The 21,227-nt window shown below is 37.1% G+C and overlaps 1 protein-coding gene across 13 annotated transcripts in view; it reads left to right on the forward strand.

Annotated features, from left to right (window-relative positions):
* NF1 (neurofibromin 1) overlaps nucleotides 1-21,227 on the forward strand; it is a 247,496-nt gene that overhangs the window by 133,179 nt on the left and 93,090 nt on the right. For 10 of the 13 annotated variants that reach the window (XM_043583631.1, XM_043583632.1, XM_043583640.1 and 7 more), the window contains 6 exons: nucleotides 3,869-3,931; nucleotides 8,544-8,702; nucleotides 9,310-9,407; nucleotides 10,618-10,764; nucleotides 12,972-13,118; nucleotides 16,665-16,775. In XM_043583631.1, the coding sequence (XP_043439566.1) occupies nucleotides 3,869-3,931; nucleotides 8,544-8,702; nucleotides 9,310-9,407; nucleotides 10,618-10,764; nucleotides 12,972-13,118; nucleotides 16,665-16,775 (725 nt within the window). The remainder of the gene's footprint in view (nucleotides 1-3,868; nucleotides 3,932-8,543; nucleotides 8,703-9,309; nucleotides 9,408-10,617; nucleotides 10,765-12,971; nucleotides 13,119-16,664; nucleotides 16,776-21,227) is intronic. The other 3 variants (XM_043583637.1, XM_043583638.1, XM_043583633.1) reach the window with 1 other exon arrangement.

Below are 21,227 nucleotides of genomic sequence, written 5' to 3' on the forward strand. Positions count from 1 at the left end.
AGCCTGTATGAAGTACAAATAATGTATGTACAGTGTGGTTTGGCTTTCCAAAATTGGGAAGACGGCACATCAGAGGGCTGACAGGTGGTGATGGTGGTGTGTTAGGCTGGGGTGCTGGAGGTTGGGGTCGTGGGAGGTACAGGAGTATGGAGTATAGGAGAAAGAGGAAGAGGGTCACCTGTTAACATCTCATCATTGTCTAAATCCATCAGTGCGAGCAGGTCACTAACGTCTACAACTTCTTCTATGTCTGCCTGCCTCGATGTCAAATGTCGAGGTTCATCGTCTGCCGTGGCTAATGTGGCTGGTGTGGAAGGCTTGAAATACGACAGTATGCTCAACTGCTCAGCCTCTTGCATTTTTCTATACTACAGTTATTTGTAGGCACTCAAAACGTTATGCAAACCTGCCCTAAACCTACGTGCCCTTTCAAAATTAAAGCCATACTTTTCTGCAGTCACTGCAGCACTGTCTGTTGTAGCAGAAATCTCACTCAAGTGCTTCCCGTTCAGTTCCTGGACAACTGCACTGTCCGGCCGTTCACTGCTGCGTTCGTGGTCGATCGGTGTTCTCTCCTCTTGGAGTTGCATCACCTCTTCATCTGTCACTTCTTGGTCATGGAATGCCGAAACCTTCAACATCATATTCAGTTTCCACAAACTGATCCTCCTTAGCCAAAGTCAATTGGTTTGGCCATATTAATTGTTGGTTTGAAGCCTTTAAAATTGTTCACTGCTTCAGGAGACCATCCACTAAGCACCATTTCTCACCCAGACTGTTAGCTTATCAAGAGGATCTCCAAGGTTGGCGAATGCCAGTTTTAAATGGTAGTCTTTCCAGATCCTTTGTAAAAATCCTTTGGAGTTGGCTTCTCTGTTGGTTCTTGCATATAGGAAGCTTTAATCGTGCCCGTTAGGCCTAGGACACATGGTTGTACCAACAACGTCATATTCAACAGGAAGAACACAACCGCAGTGTTACTGTCATACTCAGTAATGCCGGGTGGATGAGCAGCACAGTTTTCATCCATCAGAAGACACCTGTTATCACGATTGTTTTCTCTACAGTATTTTCAACAAAAGGACTAATGTATCCACTCATGCACTCAGAAAAAAATCACTTGGATATTCCAACCACTTGGATGTGATTTAAACACGAGAAGTGTATCCTTATCAGTGCCTTTAAGTGCCCTTGGATTTTCTGAATGGCATACTAGTAGAGGACTAAGGACAGCATCACCAGTGGTGTTAATAGTAGGCATTAAGGTAAACCTGTCCTTTGATGCCTTGTGTCCTTTAGCCTGCTTTTCTTCTATTGAAATACATGTTTTGCGTGGCAACTTTTTCCACTAATAAATTGCAGTTAAACACTTGTTTACGTGAATAACCACCTGCTATAATTATTTTCTTCAGTTCTTCTGGGAACTTTTCGGCAGCTTTAGTATCAGCCAAAACACTCTCTCCAATAACCTTTAAGCTATGAAGCTGCTCTTGCCTCAAAACCGATCAAACCACCCATGACTACCTTTCAATTCTGCTTTTGCAACACTTTGATCCTCATTGTCCAGTACTTTCTGTTTCAGCTTACTAAAAAAATGGATGTCTCCTGAAGTGTTAGATAACTTAATGGAACCCTTTGCTTTGTTCACCCATCAATCCACCCAAGCAGTAGACTTTCCATCGCATCCGGTACTGGATGCTGACTAAAAGAGACCACTTTGCTACTGGAAGAACCAATAGTAACTTCAGCAACTTTCAGAATTCTTTCTCTCCGTCAGTAAATAATATGAATGGTGGATACAGGCAAGTTGAGTGCACACGCAGTATCTTTTTCATTCACAATTGAAATGCTTAATCCCACCCAGTGTTATGGTAAGCATAACACCCTTATGAACTCTTAGGCTTTTCTGATACCTTAGGACACATCCCGCTAATGGATGCACAAAATGAGTTGAGATAAAGCACAGATGCTCCTAGACAAGTTCAAAGCTGTGGCGACTTGATACTGACAGTAGCGCCTGGGCAAGGAGCTTGGTGGTGGTCAGCTCGCTGCTTGGGGAGTGAGCTTCCTCTGTAATGGCTCGCTGAAAAACAGATGCTGGTTGTAATACTCGTTTTTTGCTTTTTTCCTCATAAAGGCAAAAATGCTCTTTGGATTCCTTTTAGTTAGCAAAAATAGGTACTAATGTAAGTCTTTTGTGAAAGCGAACTTTCAAAAAGCAGGGGATACCTATAATGAGAAAATAATTCCCAGAATGGATGTTCTCTTAAGTTATAGTGAGAGAATTCTGAGAAAGCCAAATATTATGATTCTAAGTAAATGTCATCTTTTCCCAGTAAATCTGCTTCTCTGAACAGAAGTAGTTTACAACAATTTTTTAACTTATTTTTGAGAGAGAGCAAGAGTGTGAGTGGGGAGGGGGCAGAGAGAGAGAGAGTGGGACACAGGATCCAAAGCAGGCTCTGTGCTGACAGCAGAGAGCCCAATGAAGGGTTCGAACCCATGAACCCCAAGATCATGACCTGAACCAAAGTTGGACGCCCAACCAACCGAGCCTCCCAGGCACCCCATGCCAGTTTTTTAAAGGCTATAAATGATAATTATACATCATAATTGAAAAAAAGTTACATAAAACTGTGTTTTGGTGATCTGTTTGGTTCTGATCTGTGTTTGGTGATCTGTCTGGTACTTTTGTATATAGTCTAAAGTTTGAACCAGAGCTCCGTGAGAGAAGGACTGTGTCTTTTTGTTCTACTGCTGTTTCCTGATGCCTAGAATGGTATCTGGCATGTTAGATGCACAATAACTACTTGGATGGATGGATGGAAGGATGGGTGAACAAATGTCAAATTAACTTTAAGGTTATGGTGTTGAATGCACTGAATTCCTAGAATAAAATGCCATGTATGGTGGATCTAATTTGGTTTTAAAGATATTTTTAAAAATTGTTGTGCCTCGTCTGATCTAACCAGGAGTCTTAATTTAAAAAGAACTCTTTGACTTAGAAGGAACTCTGAGAGGTGAAGCCAGTATGTCTGTGGGTTTTGTTTTTGTTTTGTTTTGTTTTTCTTTTTTGGTATTTTGTTTTTTGATACATTCTGATAGTCAAATATGTGAAAAATTTTAAGCGGCTTCTAAGTTTTATTCTATAATTTTCTCTGCAGTTTCTTCACTTTAATATTAATTAATGCTTATTTCTAGTTGAGCTGATAACATTCTTCTTCCAAACGTTGCAGAGCTTTTAACCTCCTCTGATTAGAACTTTTTCAGGAAGTAGCCTGCCAACAGAAAAATATGTGAAATTTTAAGAGCGACACATTTTTAATTGAGAATCTCTGAAGTGAATTTTCCCCTTATATATAGTCATGTAATGTTTATTTTTTAAATCATTAGGTCTAAATTAAATGCCAGCTATTGAAAAAAGAGCTTTAAGTCAATTGAAGGATACACAGAGAAGTATTTATCAAGAAAAAATTATGTAGACACATGGAAGTGTTTTTAGTGTGTGATCTACTTGTAATGAACATTTTACATGAAATTTATCAAAAGCTAGGAATGAACTGAAATGTAAATATGAAATGTCCTCAAATTTACTTGGGGAGAACTTTTCCGTGATTTATAGCCAGAAATAGTAGATATGATTGTCTCAACATTTCTTGCTGTTTATTTAGTGCTTTGGCTTGAAAATGTGATAAAAATTAAAATCCAGAAATAAAATTCATCCCTCGAAATTCAGTTGATTTCTAATTTTTTGTTGATTCCATTTGTGTTACATTTGATCATGTAATTTTATGTACAAGCCAACATTGTTTTTGTTGCTGTATGTAGTTGGTGCTGTGACTTGTTTGTGCTCATCTCTGTCCTGTAGGCAACTTGCCACTCCCTACTGAATAAAGCTACAGTAAAAGAAAAAAAGGAAAACAAAAAATCAGTAAGTTTGGAGAACTTTTTATTAGCTGTTTCTTTCAAAGCAAAACAAAAATCTTTTGCTGTTTGTTAAGAACATCTTCACTTCAGCCTATTTGACCTTCACTGTAAAATCATTCTACTAATTCTGGCACAAAATAGCTTTCATTTCAATTAACCCTGGAATTAAGTTACATTGAAACATTCTCTGTGTTCCTTTGGTTTGATTTATCCCAAAGGCGTTTTGGGGGCATTTGTTGCATTGGATATCTCTGGTCTAATTTTATTATTGTTATTTTAAAAATTATAAATGAATGCAAAAGAAACTTAATTTCAAGGCCTTAGGAAATGCTGACTCTCTTCATTCTTGCTTCTTGTTGCAGGTAATGTGAATGGTTTCTTTTCCTAGAGGTGAAAGTTTTTCTTCATTGTTAGAAATATACGGAGGGAAAGTGTCACTTTCTAAATCTTACCTGAAAGTTGCAGTTTCTTTTTGTTTTCTTTTTTACTTTTTATATTTTTATCTAGAGAGTCTGAGCCAGAATTTAGATATTTGTGCTTAGATTATAAAAATCCTAATGATAAACGTTTACCTTAGAGAAAGTCACGATTAGACTATTGGGACTGAGAATATAGTACTTTCGAAATAACGGAAAACTCATCGAGTCCATTTTGTATAGAAACACCTCATTGCAAAACACCTCATTTTGCAAACATGCCTGTTTCTATGAACTTGTCCTAATTAAAAGGAAGAAAATTACAGTAGTCATAATTTTATTTTCTTCCCATGAGTAGAATTTGGTCCAGATTCATTCATTTTAAACTTGTCATTGTCTGTCACTATGACTTACCAGGCCGAGCATTATCTTTGTTCATATAATCCAAATGATTTTAGAGAAAGATGTTAAAAAAAAACAAAAAAAAACCAAAAACGTTTAGGAGTCATGTAGGCGGTTTACGGACGAAGGTAAAATTTAGAATATTTATTTGGTTTCATCTTTGATTCCTTGTCTAAGCTTTAGAAATAATAGGCTTCTGTTTTAAATTCAGAACTAGATTAAAATTTAGACAACTATGCTTATGTACATTCACGATTTTGAGTATGTTAAGTAAGTTGGGTCAGCTGTGAGCAAATGGATTGGATGGCTTTCTTGCTTAATAAAAACATTCCTTTCTAATGCTTCTAATTCTCAGCATATGTGAGTTTAACATGTATACACCATCACTGTTGAAATTAATTTACCGTTTCTAACACCCGTTCAGTGTTTTACTAATGGCATTGTGTAGTGTATCACATAAATTAAAATTCTGGCTTTCTGTGTTTCTCTAGAGCATGTTTTCTAGCCTTCCTAACATTGCTTTATTTATTAAGATTTTGTCTAAAATTGTTCCTTGAAATGTTATTTTCTGCTAGTGTTATTTTCAGATTTTTTTTTAAGTTTCTGGGTAACACTGAGTTTTGGAATGTATCTCTCAGCACAGGTGATATGAGGTCCTCATGGAAACAGAGGGAAACTAATTGGTAATTTGAGGTATTTGGGAACACATTCTAAAGTATGAAGACAACATAGTCATCATAAATTTAAAATGTCAGTTTATGGAGTTGCTGGCTTATGAATCTAATGATCTTTTCTTTAAAAAGCAAGCTAACTCTTTTGGGGTATATGGATAATGGATCGGAATATGTAAAACATAGAGTGAAGGTTCTGGCTTCTGGTGTATTAGCTGCATAGTCATATTATAGATAAGTCCTCTTATTATGCTCAAACATATAATGTGTAACCAGATCTCCTTCTCGAAGTTCATTGTCTACCTAACTCCGGGAATTAAGCATGTTTGCGTAGTGATCCTCTTGCTGTGTAAAGTTTATGACTGCATTTATTTGTACCGTGTTGTTCAGATTTTACTCGAGGGAGTAAAGAGGACATTTGACTGGTAACTGGTTTCAGAGTATAGACTAGCCCAACTTTGCCCTTTTGTGCAGAATGTGTTTGGGATCTAAATTAGATTTTTGTAGCTTAAAAAATAAAACACTTGCATATGTATATTATGAGGTAAAATTACATTGATGTCCATTAGTGGTGAAAGAGAAAGAACTATTTTTATAAATTGTCTCATGAAACTTGTTATACAGCATTTTGTTTGATATTGAGTACATTTTGTAAGGTTTTAGTTCCAAAAATATACTGATACTGTCGTCATTGGGATGCATAATTATATGATACCAGAAACAATGTGTGTTTCTGAGGTGTGGGTACTTTGAGTTTTGACAAGAATTAACTTTGAAGATGTGGAGGAAAGTGAAAATGCAGTACTTTTCAGAAGTTTGACAGTATTCTCCCTTTTCATTATATTATGAGATTAATAGTATTAAGTATGAATCAGGTATAAGTGTGAGTCACGCTTTAAAACTTTTTTGTTCTAGACAAAACTAGTAAGTAGCTACTTTGAAAAATACGTGTACAAGTTACTGGTTTTTGAGAGATGTTTTCACAGCAGGTTAGTATTTTATAAATTAATTGGTTCTTTGGAAACCAAATTATGGCTTTCAATTTTTAAAAACTGTTTTAGGATTTTAACGGACTAATCTGAATATATGGCTGTTCCTTTCAAACAACCTGTTTACAATTAAATATAAAGCAGTTTTTAATCCTCTTCTTGCTAACTCTTTACAAGCTTTACAATTTTGTAGATTTGTTGTTAAGTTTCTTCTGTTTTAAGATTAAAATTTGGGAGTTCTAAAAGAACCACTCAGTAGCAACGGTGGTCCCTGAACATTGTGAAATTGTGTGAAGAATTTGGTCTGTGTGAATGTATGTAGTCATTTGTCTGTTCCTCTTCTCCGAAAGGTTAAATACTATCCTAGAATAGTAAAAGCACTTGAATTTTCTTCTTAATTCTATTTCTAAAACTGTATTTCGGCTAAGAATAACTCTCAAACAGTATTTGGGCTTTAAAGCTGTTCTAGTGAGGCTGCTGTATTTAGCCGTCTGCAGCAGCTTCCTTTGAGTGAAGCACAGCAAGGTTGTCCTTCACACAGTAGCACCCAGAGCGCTGTAACACAAGAAAGCCTCCTGAGCTACGTAGTGTAAATGAAGGTGAGAATATGTTAGTTACAACTCCGTGTTAGTGCCACTTGAGAGGGTGTTCTTGGGCTCGAAAACCTGAATCGTCTGAAATCTTATATTTACTAATTCCCTCAGGTACGGCAGAACACTATTTAGAGATTTGAGGCAGCGAATAAGAAGACATTGAAAATGTATATACCACACGAAGCACTAAAGGGAAGAGAATGAAATGAAATAATCCTTATTCTTCCCGGAGTTAATCTGGAGTCAGTGAGCTGTGTGAATTCATGGCAAGGAGTATTACTTTATTAAGGCATTGTAAAGTGAACTAGAGTTACGTGGGATTCTGCACAGAAAGCCCATTTTCTCATTTTCCCTCACTGTCCTCTGAAATGTAGGTTTATCCCTGGAATCTTAGCATGTCGACTGCAGTGCTGCGTGCGGCTTGGCTGTTGGGATCACCCCTGCTTTATGCAGCGGTTAGCTACACTGAGCAAGCGTAATTGTGGAGATTAAAGTGTTACACAAGTGTTCTTTCAAAATAAGTGTGTGTGTGTATTATCTGTAAAACATGTACATCTTAGAGTAGTATAATTTTCCTGTGTTAAAACAGTAACTGGAAAGAGATGGGCCCCGAGCCAGTTTTGTAACACTTTTTTCCCAATCTAATGTGCCTATTACTTTACCTTCAAGGTAGAGTGTTTTATAAAAAGAGAAAACCCCATCTTAAATATTGGGCTCACATTGTTTTCCAGTGTGAGCAACTATTTCTTGTTTCCTTCACTTTTTTTATTTGACAGAATTGCACATTGAGGTACACATAGGGGTTCTCTCTTCTGCTGGTGGGATCTGTTTTTCCTTTAGATCCCCAAGAATTCCTTTTCCTTCATGATTTAAATAATAGGTCCTTATCTTAAAAAGCATTCCGAGGAAGAAAGGAACTGGCAATGTTACTTGTAAGTGTTTTCTCTTGATAGGAATCTAAAAAAAACCTAACCTTTGTTTGTGTATGGCAAGCATTTTGTTCAAGACACGTGGTTGTACCAGGTACACAACAAAATGTAAGTATTTACTGTTAGATGTTAGATGTTTTGGGGTATGCTGTTGAAAACTTAGCTTTGCCTTGTAAGAGTTGACCGCACTCTCGTGTCTGTTCATCTTGGTAACATATGGTAATCTTTGTGTGAAAATTTGGTGTGCTTTTGTTACTTACCAAACTTGCAGTATAAACAACAAAATGATAAATGCAAGATCTTTTTTCAGGTCTCTCTCCACCACTCATTCATGAAGAGTTTCTCTTTCTTTCTTTCTTTCTTTCTTTCTTTCTTTCTTTCTTTCTTTCTTTCTTTCTTAGATACCTTTGTTGTGCTTCAAAAGGGGTGGAGGGCAAGAATTGAGGATAAGCTTTATTTACTGATGTTTGGGGAGTAGGAAAAAAATAGAAATGTGTTGTTTACAAGGCTTGATCCGTGCAGAGTTTTTGTGCCGAAGTCTGACCCTCGAGCTCTTTCTTCCCGTTTCCTTTTTAAATTCAAACCATATACTCAGTTCTCAACTCCTTATTTTTAGGTGGTTAGCCAGCGTTTCCCTCAGAACAGCATCGGTGCAGTGGGAAGTGCCATGTTCCTCAGATTTATCAATCCTGCCATTGTCTCACCGTATGAAGCAGGGATTTTAGATAAAAAGCCACCACCTAGAATTGAAAGGGGCTTGAAGTTAATGTCAAAGGTGAAGAATTATTTTGCTAATCTATTTTAAATTTCCCTTCCAACTAAATTATCAGTTTTTTGCATTTTCTGTACTCACACTTGAATTTATTTTTGAAATAGCCTGTGGTTTTCACTTATATGCTTTTGTTTTATTTTTAGTTGTTAAATTACAAAGGAATTCATTAGACTGATATCTGATGGACATTATTATCGTGGGAAAATATCTTAACAAATGTCTCCTAAAGATAGTTTTCTATATATTCATTCTGGAAATTCTAAAGTGGAGACTGAAATGGAGACTGTATGAGTTTTTATTAAAAAAAGACATTAAAAATTTTAATATGTATTTTTATATATGTAAATATGTGTATATGTGTGTATATATACACACACACACACACACATATATATATATACACACATATATACATACATGTGTATATATATATATATGTAGTAATTTGGGAAAGAATAGAAACAACACCTAATATTTATAGCATGAGGAATAATTTACTCAGCAATAGAAATTGTATTGATGAGAAAATTAGTTTTTTGTAAAGAATATGCGAACGTTATACACTTCATGCAATGAATGATCTGATTTATAACCGTGTTTTATTATTTAGATACTTCAGAGCATTGCCAATCATGTTCTCTTCACAAAAGAAGAGCATATGCGGCCTTTTAATGATTTTGTGAAAAGCAACTTTGATGCAGCGCGGAGGTAGGATTGCTCTATCTGATTTAAATATTGTCAGTTTCACTTAAGTGTGTGTACTTGGTCTACGTGGAGCTCCTGTGTAGGTTTTTTTCCTCTTCCCGCTCTAGGTCAAGAGCAGAGTTAATCTTATTTTCTTTTACTATAAGAGACAGTAGCGAAATAAATCCATATTCTTTATAATTTGATAGTGACTTCCATACTTGAAAACTAGCAGGGATTTTTGGCACATCTACTAAAATAAAAGATTTGAAGTTGCTATAATATGGGGGGGGGGGGAAGGAAAAGATTCCTTCTTGTAAAAACTAAAGCCAAAATGGCACATATTATGCTTAATAGTGTATAATGACAATATTTTGATGCTAGAATATTTTTGATACTTCGTTTTGGAAGTGTACCTGAACTAAAAAGTTACTCAAAGGAATAATGACAACTGTTGAAGTTTTATGATTTTAGAAAACTTGAGTTCTGTGAGGTGCCATAACTAACTAGTTCTTTCTCTTTATCTCTCTGAGTTGTGGGCTTATCTGTAAATAGGGGCAAAACTGTTTGTGTTCTGAGTTGATTTTAGAGAAACAAATGAGGTAGTGTATGAGAAAATGCTTTGTAAATGTAAGCTTACAGAATTCTACTTTTCATGTAGTGTGAAACTAATCGATCTCATAGTCTAAGCTGGACTCGGGCAGCTCTCTCTTGCAGTTTTTCATTGTCGTTCTTACCAGTTTCTGTCTAGTTGGCACTTAAAAGGTATATTGTTGGACTGCAAGCTCTGTTGAAGAGAAAAGTGAATGTCAGCATAGGATTCGTATTCCAGCAGATTGACTACCCATAGAAAGTTAAGAGAACAAAGGTTCTCATCCTGGCTCTGACCTAACCAGCTGTGTAACTTTGGGGAAGTCTTTTGTCTTGTCTTGGTCTCCATTTCCTTATCTATAAAGTACTGTACTGGCTTCGATCCAAAGTCTCATCTATCTAAATTTTGTTGTTGTCTGACTTCAGAACCTACCATGAAGCTGAAGCCCGGTATGGGAAATGGAAAACCAACTTCTCCTTGTCTCTTCCTGTGTTTAATGACAGTCACATGTGAATAATGCTTATAGTCCTCCATACTTGTAATGTCAGTTATTTTACAAAGTTACTTCAGATCAATTTGATTCAAACATAGATATGAGTGCATCTAGTTTTTAAAAATTCTAATGGCTTTGTATTTTTTAAGGTTTTTCCTTGATATAGCATCTGATTGTCCTACCAGTGATGCAGTAAATCATAGTCTCTCCTTCATCAGTGATGGCAATGTGCTTGCTTTACATCGTCTACTCTGGAACAATCAAGAGAAAATTGGCCAGTATCTTTCCAGTAACAGGTAAGATTTCGCAGCCATGGAGATTTTGAAAACTCTTAGTTTAAATTTATAAAAATTATTGGGCACGAATAATGCTTTTTTACTCTGCATCTGCTTAGAATAGGAATTAAGGTTTGGAAAGAGAAATGTAGAGCCCTAAACTCTTAAATAGGCAAGCGGTTGACTCGTATGAAATGATGAACAAGTCTACCTGGTGCTACAGACCTTTTTTTTTTTTTTTTTTTTTTTTTTTTTTTTAAGTGTTAAGCTAAAAAAAATCACAAATTAGCCCTTTGGATTTTTCTGGTTTGCAAAACATCAAACGTGTGCAACAAGATATAGGGGAGTTTACATTTACTACAAGTTCAAATGAGTATTGGTATCTGAATCTAAAGAGCAGCTAATTCTAGGGAATTGAATAATTAAAACATTGCCAGTGTTCTGATTCTATTTGTGATACTCTAAGTATTTGAAAATAAAGCTTTATGTAGAAAATACCCAATAATTGAAAAGTATTAACTTGGGTATTGGTTCATTAGCTGTTTTTAAAGCCTATTGTAGCCTGAATCACTTGCTGCCCTTTCAAGTTGTGTATGTGTAGAAACAGCCCAAATTCCCACGCATTCCTCTTACAAATGTAAAATGAGTCCAGAAAAATCTTAAATGCTAATAAAAATGGTTTGCTCATTCATGGGAATGCTAGAAGACCATGAAGCTAAGGCTAACTAATAAAGAGATGGCAGTTTAAAAGAGAGAGCATTTTAATCCTTCATGAAGGGTTACTGGGTTAAAGTGACACTGGCATGACCGAAGTGTGCTGGGACATAAGAGGATGAAGATGCTTTGTCTGTGTGACACGCAAATGAACTGTGAACTTTTAAATGCAGACATTCATTTCTCTTACATAATTCACATACATATTCGTGTAGCTTGATGCTACAGAGTTTTTAAAAATTCGGATATTTCAAAAAAAAAAAAAATTCCAAACATACAGAAGAGTATCGGCTGTAATATAACAGAGACCCATGTCTACCAACTAGCTTTAACATTAGTTTGCTATTTTACTTCAGATCTTTGTAACATTTTGTTTCTTGGGGGAAAAGCTATCACTTCTCTCTATGAAACTGACAAAATAAGGAAATTATAGGCATATATAACATAGCTTTGTGTGTTTTAAAAATTTGCAGAAATTGGGACGCCTGGGTGGCTCAGTCGGTTAAGTGTCCGACTTTGGCTCAGGTCATGATTGCACTGTTCATGGGTTCAAGCCCTGCATCGTGCTCTGTGCTTGAGAGCTCAGAGCCTGGAGCCTGCTTTGGATTCTGCGTCTCCCTCGCTCTCTGCTCCTCCCCCGCTCTCACTCTCTCATAAATAAACATGAAAAATTTTGCATAAATTATATAGCGAATAAGTCTCTTCACACAATATTCTGTTTGAGATTTACCATTAACTTATGTTAGTATTTTATTGAATGACTATATCAAAATTTATTTTCACATTTCCTAATTGATGGATATTTAGGCCTGTTTCCTGATTTTCACTGTTCTAAATAGTAATGTAATAAATATGCTTCATATTTGTCTCCTTGTGTATTACCTGAATGTGTGATTGCTGGGTTCTGTGGTACACACAGCCCTACCTTTTCTAGATACCGCTCCATTACTTTTCAAAGTGTACATGCTCATTTACACTTTGATCAGCACTGAGTGAGAGTACCTCTTTATACACATCCTCACCAAAGTTGACATTAGTAAACGCCATAATTTTTGCCGATTTGATGTTTGTGAAGTGGTATCTTGTTATTCTCGTGTAGTTTTAAATGCTTAACAGTTACTGAAAATCCGTATTTACCGTGGTTAAGCAGAGATCTGATACCAATGACAAATATGTCCAATTCATAAAGAGGAGTTTCTCAAGAAAGATTCTTTTCATCCTGTGAAAAAGTGGATTACAATGTTATTTTTACTTATTGCTTGTTTAATGGCAATGGATTAAGAATACTAGAAAAAATGAATTTTTATGTAAATTTTGTAGTTTGGGGAGTGGTCATATTTCTAAGATGTCTCCATGTATATTTACAACCTTCGAGGTCTTTTTGTTGCTGTTTTTACAAATCATTGGGAACCACCAGCTGACAGTAAGAAGTAAAGCAACCAGTGATAAGCTAAAGCAATGTGTACAGCTACATGTGAACCGCTGCTTTTTTCTAAGTAGTTTGCTGTTTCTAGGGATCACAAAGCTGTTGGAAGACGACCTTTTGATAAGATGGCAACACTTCTTGCGTACTTGGGTCCTCCAGAGCACAAACCTGTGGCCGATACACATTGGTCCAGCCTTAACCTTACCAGTTCAAAGTTTGAGGAATTTATGACTAGGTAAAGTACCACCATGAAATAATAATTGCTCTCTTTTGGTTGAGATGCAAGGTTTACCAGGAGACCACTTGTTGGATATACTTGTATTTCTGATGGAAGATTATTAGGAAAGATGTGCTTGATGATCACGTGGCCATATTTTGGGATCCCACTTGTTTCTTACCTTATCTCTTGTTGACATGTGCTTTGTTTTATAGTTGATTTTCCTCTAAAAATAATATCTTTTTGAGTGGTACTGTGTCATATTGCTTTGAGGTGTTTTTGCATTTAATACTTATAAGGGAGGGTAGATAATCATATTTTAGTTAAGGGAGATTGTGCAGCTCAGTGTGAGTAACTGATTTGCCCAAGTTCCCACACCTCAGTCATGGGTCCTTTGGTTTTAAGTTCTGAGCTCTTTCTTTCTGCCACACTGTAGCGTTTTTCAGAACCCTCCCCAAATTTGATGCTATTAACCTCTTTTAGATTGAGACTCCCCAAATTCAGTAAATTTCAGTATTGCTGTAAAATTTCCGTGGACATTTGTTTCGAATCTCATTTAGAGGGATTTAGTTTGTGAGGTAAAAGAGCCTCCTTGTTAGACATTCACTTTTATGACGTTCCAGCGAAGATGGTGTGCCGAGTCCTTTAGTCTTTAAGGTACCTTTCATAGTACTTTACACTTAGTCACTTAGTAAGTGCTTCAGTGACTGTGGGTGTTTTGTTCATAATATGTGCCAGAGACAGAAGTAAAAAAGCAGAAATTAAAATGCAGAAATTAACTCACATTAGAGATTGGCATATACTGTGCTTTGCAATGTAAGTGCTGGCTATTGATCATATTACAGATAGGCCATAGTTTTGTACACATGACTCCAGTTCTTTGATACCATTAAAAGAATGTGTGAATACAAAACAGTCTCCTTTCCAGCTTATTTTTTATCTTTAACTCTACTATCTTCTTTTCATTGTAACAAATGTTTATTCCTAAGTGATTAAAGAAATACTTTCCACACAAAGTTTTCATATTACGTAATTGAAAATTACACAGTACAAAAACATATAGCTTTTTTATTCACCACTTACTGAGAGCATCCTAGCCATTTTTCCACTTTTCTAAGAAAACCTATTTATTGCTCCTTCTCTGAAACCCTAGCTTCCCTTATAAAAGACAATCTTCCATGCTTTTGGAGACTAACCGATCTAACAGTGTCTGGTATATATATAGTGTTCAATAAATGTTAAGTGTTATTTTTGTTCTCCTCTCAGCTCCCGCTGATGCTCTTTGAGACCCGGGGTTTTTTTTTTTGTAAAAAAAAAAAAAAAAAAAAAATGAAGAAAGCTTCATTTTCTCAACTATAAAAATAAAAATTGTTAAGTTATTCAAAAGTCAGAAATCTAAAGAAAGTAAAAAATTCTCAGTTACTCTTCTTAGAGATATTCACCTTTTAGAGATAATTCAGTTAACATTTGACACACAGCCTCATAATCATTTGTACGTATGTGTACCTGTTACCCTTATCAAACGATATCTAGGTTGTTTCCATTAATACTAAACAAATGCTGAGCTGGTACTGGCAACATAATGAACTGAGATGATAGAACCTCTCTCCCCCACCCCTTCCAGGACGTAAGAGATACATGACGTACAGAAGTACTAGGTCAAAGTATTTTATACTATATTACCTAGTATTATACTATACTACTACACTATACTACTGTAACACCTAGTATTATATACTAGGTATTTGCTCTTTTAATGTTTATTTTGAGAGAGAGCACCAGCGTGAGTGGGGGAGGGGCAGAGAGAGAGCAAAAGCAAGAATCCCAAGCAGGCTCCATGCTCAGCACGGAGCCCGCCTGAAGGCTCAATCTCACAACCCTGAGGGGTGCTTGGGTACCTCAGTCAAGTGTCCGACTTCGACTCAGGTCATGATCTTGCCGTCTGTGAGTTCAAGCCCCAAGTCTGGCTCTGTTGCTGACAGTTTGGAGTCTGGAGCCTGCTTCAGGTTCTGTGTCTCCCTCTCTCTCTGCCCCTTTCCCTCCCCGCCCCCACTCAACAAATTAACATTAAAAAAAATTTTTTTTAACCTCATGACCCTGAAATCGTGACCTGAGCTGATATCAAGAGTCAGACACTTAACCGACTGAGCCACCCAGGTACCTCCAAAGGAAATGTATTTTTAAAATATTTTATTTTTAAAACACATAGCTGGAAGATAATTTCTGAGCACATTGCCAACATATGGTCAGTACAGATTGATAAAGAAGTGGAAAATATGAAAAAAGTTAAGAGATGCAGATGACAGAAGGAGAAGGTCCAAAATGAGTAATAGATGTTTCAGAAATGGAGCTTAGAGAGAACGGAGAAGAGGTAATATTTGAAGAGACAACAGATGACAACGTCCCAGGGTTGGTGAATGACCTGAAGCTTCAAATAATTACACACTGAATGTTTAACAGAATACATAAAAATCAAATCAGGCTTTTTCCGAAACATTTTAAAATACATATGGGGATCTAACATTCGACAAAAAATTCACCTAGCCATGGGCACGTGGGTTGCTTCCGTATCTTGGCTATTATAAATAATGCTGCAATAAATATAGAGTACATGTATCTTTTCAGATTAATGTTTTCATATTCTTTGGGTGAATACCCAGTGGAGTTATTGGATCCTATGGTAATTCTATCTTTAATTTTTTGAGGAACTTTCACACTGTTTTCCACAGACGCTGCGCCAACCTTCATTCCCACCAACAGTACATGAGGGTTCCTTTTTCTCCAGCATCCTCGCCAACACCTATTGTTTCCTGTGTTTTTGATTTTAGCCATAGAATGGACTTTTAATAAATGGTGTTGCTACAACTGAGTGAGTGACTGGAAAAAGGTGCTCCCATCATTCATGGGGATAAACTCCCACGAAGAAGAAAACATATGCAAAGGAAGGCCTTTTTAATCATTCAGAATTATAAACCCAAAAAGAAAAGGTTGATAAACTGAACTCTTGAAAGACAAATAAATAAAAACTCAACAGCTTCTAGAAAAAGAAAATACCATGATTAAAAACAATCCTACGGTAGGGACGCCTGGGTGGCTCAGTCAGTTGGGTGTCTGACTTCGGCTCAGGTCATGATTTTATGGCTCATGAGTTCGAGCCCCATGTCGGGCTCTGTGCTGACAGCTCAGAGCCTAGAGCCCTCTTCAGATTCTGTGTCTTCCTCTCTCTCTGCCCCTCCCCCACTTGCACACTGTCTCGCTCTGCCTCTCTCTCTCAAAAATAAGTAAACTATTAAAGGATTTTTTTAATTTAAAAACAATCCTATGGTTCATATTACTGCCCAGCGTAGTGCTAAGGACGACTTGTTATGTTTCAAAGAGTAACATCTTGAAATTTTGGGTACTTGTTGTCAAATTGCCCTTCAGGAAGTGTGTTGCTTTTAAATGTTTTGTCATTTAGTATATTTCATCACTGTTCTAATCATGGGTTTTTATAAATACTCAATGGACAATATAAAGCCTATGAGTTACCCTGTTGTTTGTTTGTTTGTTTGTTTTTCCTTTCAGGCATCAAGTACATGAAAAAGAAGAGTTCAAGGCTTTGAAAACATTAAGTATTTTCTACCAAGCTGGGACTTCCAAAGCTGGGAATCCTATATTTTATTATGTTGCACGGAGGTAAGAAATACTGTTTCAGTTTCTCTTATCAGAGTGTTTAAAATGGAGAGAGACAGCAAGTTTGATTTTTCCCGTTTGACTTCACTGGAATTGAAGACAAGTTTACCTGGAAGAATATAAATATAGCAGGGTAAATAACCAGCCTGTCCCAAAATGATACGTGGTATATTAGAAATTGCTTTTCAGGAGACCTATTTCCTATTGGCTTCTCTTTCTTACGTCAGTTTTTTTTTTATACTTCTTACAATGGATTAATTACCAAGAATAAAAAAAAATAGCAAAGAATCTTTTCTTTCTAGGTGTGTTCTGATTAAATAATATCTACAACATGACAAATAAAACTTTAAGAATCTGTTTCTAAGAACTTCCAATAATATGCTGTGTATGACAACATCAGGGTGATTTAACAAATAATTTAGAGAAGGTGTGGAAATTTCTATAAAGATGGCACAGGTGCCAGCTTGGAAAATTGATTGCATTTTTTTTCATGCTGTCTTCAGTCCAGGCTAGTGCCTAGAAAACCTTTCTGAAAATGCTGTGAGCTCCTTCTTCACAGTAGGTATGAAGCTTTGCGTTGCTTTCCCTGCTACTGTCTTCTCTTTCTTGCCTCATTCTACCTTTTGAGAACTTACCTGTGATACAAGTTGGCGAGTTTTACTTCTTCCTGTTCATATCATAAACTCGTGGTATTTGAACCGCAGAGACGGTGTGGTCTAACAGAGAGACCATTGGTTTTGGAATTTCAAGGACTATGTGTAATCTTAGTTTTGCTATTCAGTAGCTGTAGAAATTAATCTTCCTGAGTTTCCTGAATTTAACATACGTTGAAGAGTTCTGTCAGGAGACTGAATGGCCACGGATTGCGAGAGCTCGTCGGTATATAGGAAATGGCGGTTGAGAAATGGCGGGAGGGGACTGAGCAAAGGGATGCAGAAGGTGGGAAACTAATTTAGTCAAATAATTCAGATAGCATTAAGACCAGGAAGCCCCAAGAACTGGGTCTTATGGAATCAAGAGAGTATAGAAACTTGCATTTACCCTGTGCTCTCCTCTTGAACAACTCTGAGTAAGGTCTCTTCGTTTCCCTTGAAAGTCTTCTCTCCAGCTTTTCTATCAGTTCCTGTTTCTAAATCACCTAAGGTAATTTTCACTTTCTTTTGCAATTGAGATGAAGCATATTTGTGTTTCAACCACAACTTTTAATGCAGTCGGTATATTTTGACCCTCCCTATTTTGCTGAAGTAATTAAAAGTGAAACACTGGTGAGAGAGGCAAACAGGTGCGTGTCCTCCTCCCCCTTTAACTTCTAGTTAGTTTACAAGTAGCAAAGATTTCTGGGAAACCTCAGTGCAGACACCCTCTGTTGGATTGAATCAGTGGGATTTCCGGGAAACCTATGTAACATGGTGATTTGAGAGTGTTAAGGATTCTCAACTTTGTTGCTTAACTGGCCACATAATCTTAGACAAGTTACTTTTTTCTGAATCTGTTTCTTCATATGTTAAAAAAAAAGGTGAGGGGTAGAACTTATAAAAACTGTCGACTTGTCCCATAAAATATTTTGTGACTTAAAAGTTCTGTACAGAGTATGTTTGAGGTTTTCTTTTCTTTTCTTTTTTCTTTTTGTATTTTGGTAGCACTCTTCCAGTTTCAGATTTTGGGTACTTTCAGCTTTTTATTTAGACCTCCTAGAGCTCCTCTTGGCCTTCATTTTCACCTGGTGTGAAGTCTTAGCTCAAAGACAGTTGAGCACATGGTAGCTCAGAGCAGAGAGAAGCCTGTTTCCTCCACTGTACAAGTCCAGAAGATTGTAAAGGCCTTATCTCTACATAGCCAGCTGTGTCAAAGAGTGCTTGGGTTGGACTTCTCTTTTGATATTCTTGTGTTTCTATGGCTTGGACTGCAGTGTATTAATTAACGTCTTTTGACCTGTGGATTCCATTCACCTTACAAATACTCCAGGGACATTTCAGACTTGAAGTATGCAAAACTTCATTCCGTATATTCAATTCCACTTTTTCACACTGTATTTTTCAATAACATCATTCTTCGTTCCCATGCTAGAAACCCTGATCTTTTTAAATTCTTACCTCTTTCTTTTATCCTCCTCATTATCAGTCACCTAGTCTTGATTTTAACAGTGAGATCCTGACAAATCAATTAAGTTCTTTTAGTGTGACCTTTGTTATTGCAAAGAAGCCCTTCTTATTTTCTCAGGAAAAACATGAATTGCAGCAGAGCCTGCCCAGATGTAGACAGAACTGCCCAGGCTATCAGTTCTGGAACCAGTTTACACTCTGACTCCCTCTTGGCTTCCTAATCAACTCTGCTTCATGATTTTTCTCTTTCTGTATCCCTTCAGTTTTAGCCCCAGCCACTAATTCTTTCATTACCTCAGTACTGCATGCTTCAAATTCCAAAAAGAGAATGTGGTTCAGCTGAATAGTATCTGTTTGGCAAAACCTTTCATGCTAAGTGCTTGCTCCTAGCTCTAGTCATGTGATCAAAATAACCACCTACTGCTATTTTTTTTAGCAGGGGCTGTCCTTTGGTATGTGTTCTATTTTTTTTTTTTTAATTGGATCTTAATGGTTTATTTCTTTTAGGTGCCTTGAAAATGCCTTTTGGAACCATTTTTTGCCCCCACTGCCATTACAGACACTTGCTTATTAGCTCTTACCTGTGCTAATGCAGCATTATCCTCCAACCTCCTAATTCACGGGGAACTTCTTCCGGGTCATCTCCACATTGCTTCTGGAGGCAGTTGCCAGTACACATCTCATCTCATCGTTCTCGGGGTGTTAAATAGCACCATTGATTCCTCATATAAAGGAATCCACAGGTTCTGTTGTCAGGCATGCAAGGTGCTTCATAATTATTACCTAATTGAGTTCCTAATCTTTCCCTGCTAGTCCCTCCCATAGATTTATGCTCCTACCCTGTAGTAAAGTACCATAAATACAAGAACAATTGTTGCAGCCTTGTTTATAGTAGGAAAAAAAAAAAAAAGAAAAGAAAGAAAACACTGTAACTATGTTCCAAAGGGGAATTGTTGAATATATGTTGCTGCCTCTATATTATGGAATAATATACAATGTGTTGTTTTTTCTACTTGTTACAAGCGACGGAAATGAAATTCAAATTTGTGCAAACTAAAAAGGGTATCAATTGGCACATGCACCTGAGGAGATCAAGGGATGGCCTGGCTTCTTGCATGACCTCGTGCAGAGCTTTGAACAGGGTCATCTGGAGAACACTGTCTTCTCTCTCTCGACTCCACTTCCTTTGGGTCGATGTCATTCCCAGGAAGCTCTTCCCATGGTCAGCAATGGATTGCGTTCTCAGCTTAACTGAGGGAAAATGACCTATTTGCCAGTAGGTACAGCAAGGGTCCTGGTTTTACTGGCCTGGCTTGAGTCATGTGCCAATTCTTGAGGCAATCGCTGTGGCAGGGGGATGGGATATCTTGGTTGTCTGGGCCTGAATCATGTGCCCATCCCTGGAGCACAGTGGTGAAACTGTAGCCCTACTTGAATTACATGAGTTGAAAGGGAAAATTGGACTGCAGATACCAGGATGAGGAAAAATGGATTCTCATCAGGCGAGAGTAACAGAAGTGTTCCAGTGCAGCTTTAAAAAGACCCAGAAGGAGGACTGTGGCACTTGTCATACAGGGTGCCGAGTAAGATGTGTGCACAAGCATATACAGCTGGAGAAATGTGTGCAAATATGCACATTAAACTATTCATGTTGCTTATGACAGGGGAGTATGACTGGAGGAGGTCGAAGACCAGTTAGAATATTTATTATGTATCTCTCTGGGTTGTTACCAGGAGCATGGGTTATTTGGGGAGAATACTTAAAAATGTGAAACCTAAAAGTTTTACATGAATGTTAGAAATATTATACCTGGCAGTTGCTTTTTGGGTGGCACTAGTGCTAACATTTACTGAGTGCTTTCTCTGCATCAGGCGAATTGTGCCTATGGTAGAATTTTTCATGGAGCCCCGACACTAACCTTCTGAGGACTTGTTAAGAGCAGTGAAGGACATGTGTATAAATAAACTTGTCAAGAGAAGTGGCAAGTCACCCCCAAACCTAGCTGTCCGAATGACCTGGAGAATTAAAACAGGAAACATGTCCCGAGACCCTGTCCTGGGCTACCAGATCAGAATCCCTTGGGGAGAGCCTAATCTATGTATTCAGCAGGCACCCGGAGTGATTCATCTGTAATCCGTTTATGACTGAAGTTTGGGAATCCCACCGGGTCGTGTATTTCACTCATGGCAGCACAACTGCTAAGAATCAGCTGGTTTCAAACCTTAACAACTACACTATTAATGACATGGTTATTATCAGTGTTAAAATTATGTACTAGGTTTTGGGGTTAAATCAGCCCTTGTAGACCAGCATGAAACTTCCCAATAGTTTTGAGATATATTTCTATAGGGA

The sequence above is a fragment of the Prionailurus bengalensis genome, chromosome E1 (genome assembly GCF_016509475.1).
Source record: "Prionailurus bengalensis isolate Pbe53 chromosome E1, Fcat_Pben_1.1_paternal_pri, whole genome shotgun sequence".
Lineage (NCBI taxonomy): Eukaryota > Metazoa > Chordata > Mammalia > Carnivora > Felidae > Prionailurus > Prionailurus bengalensis.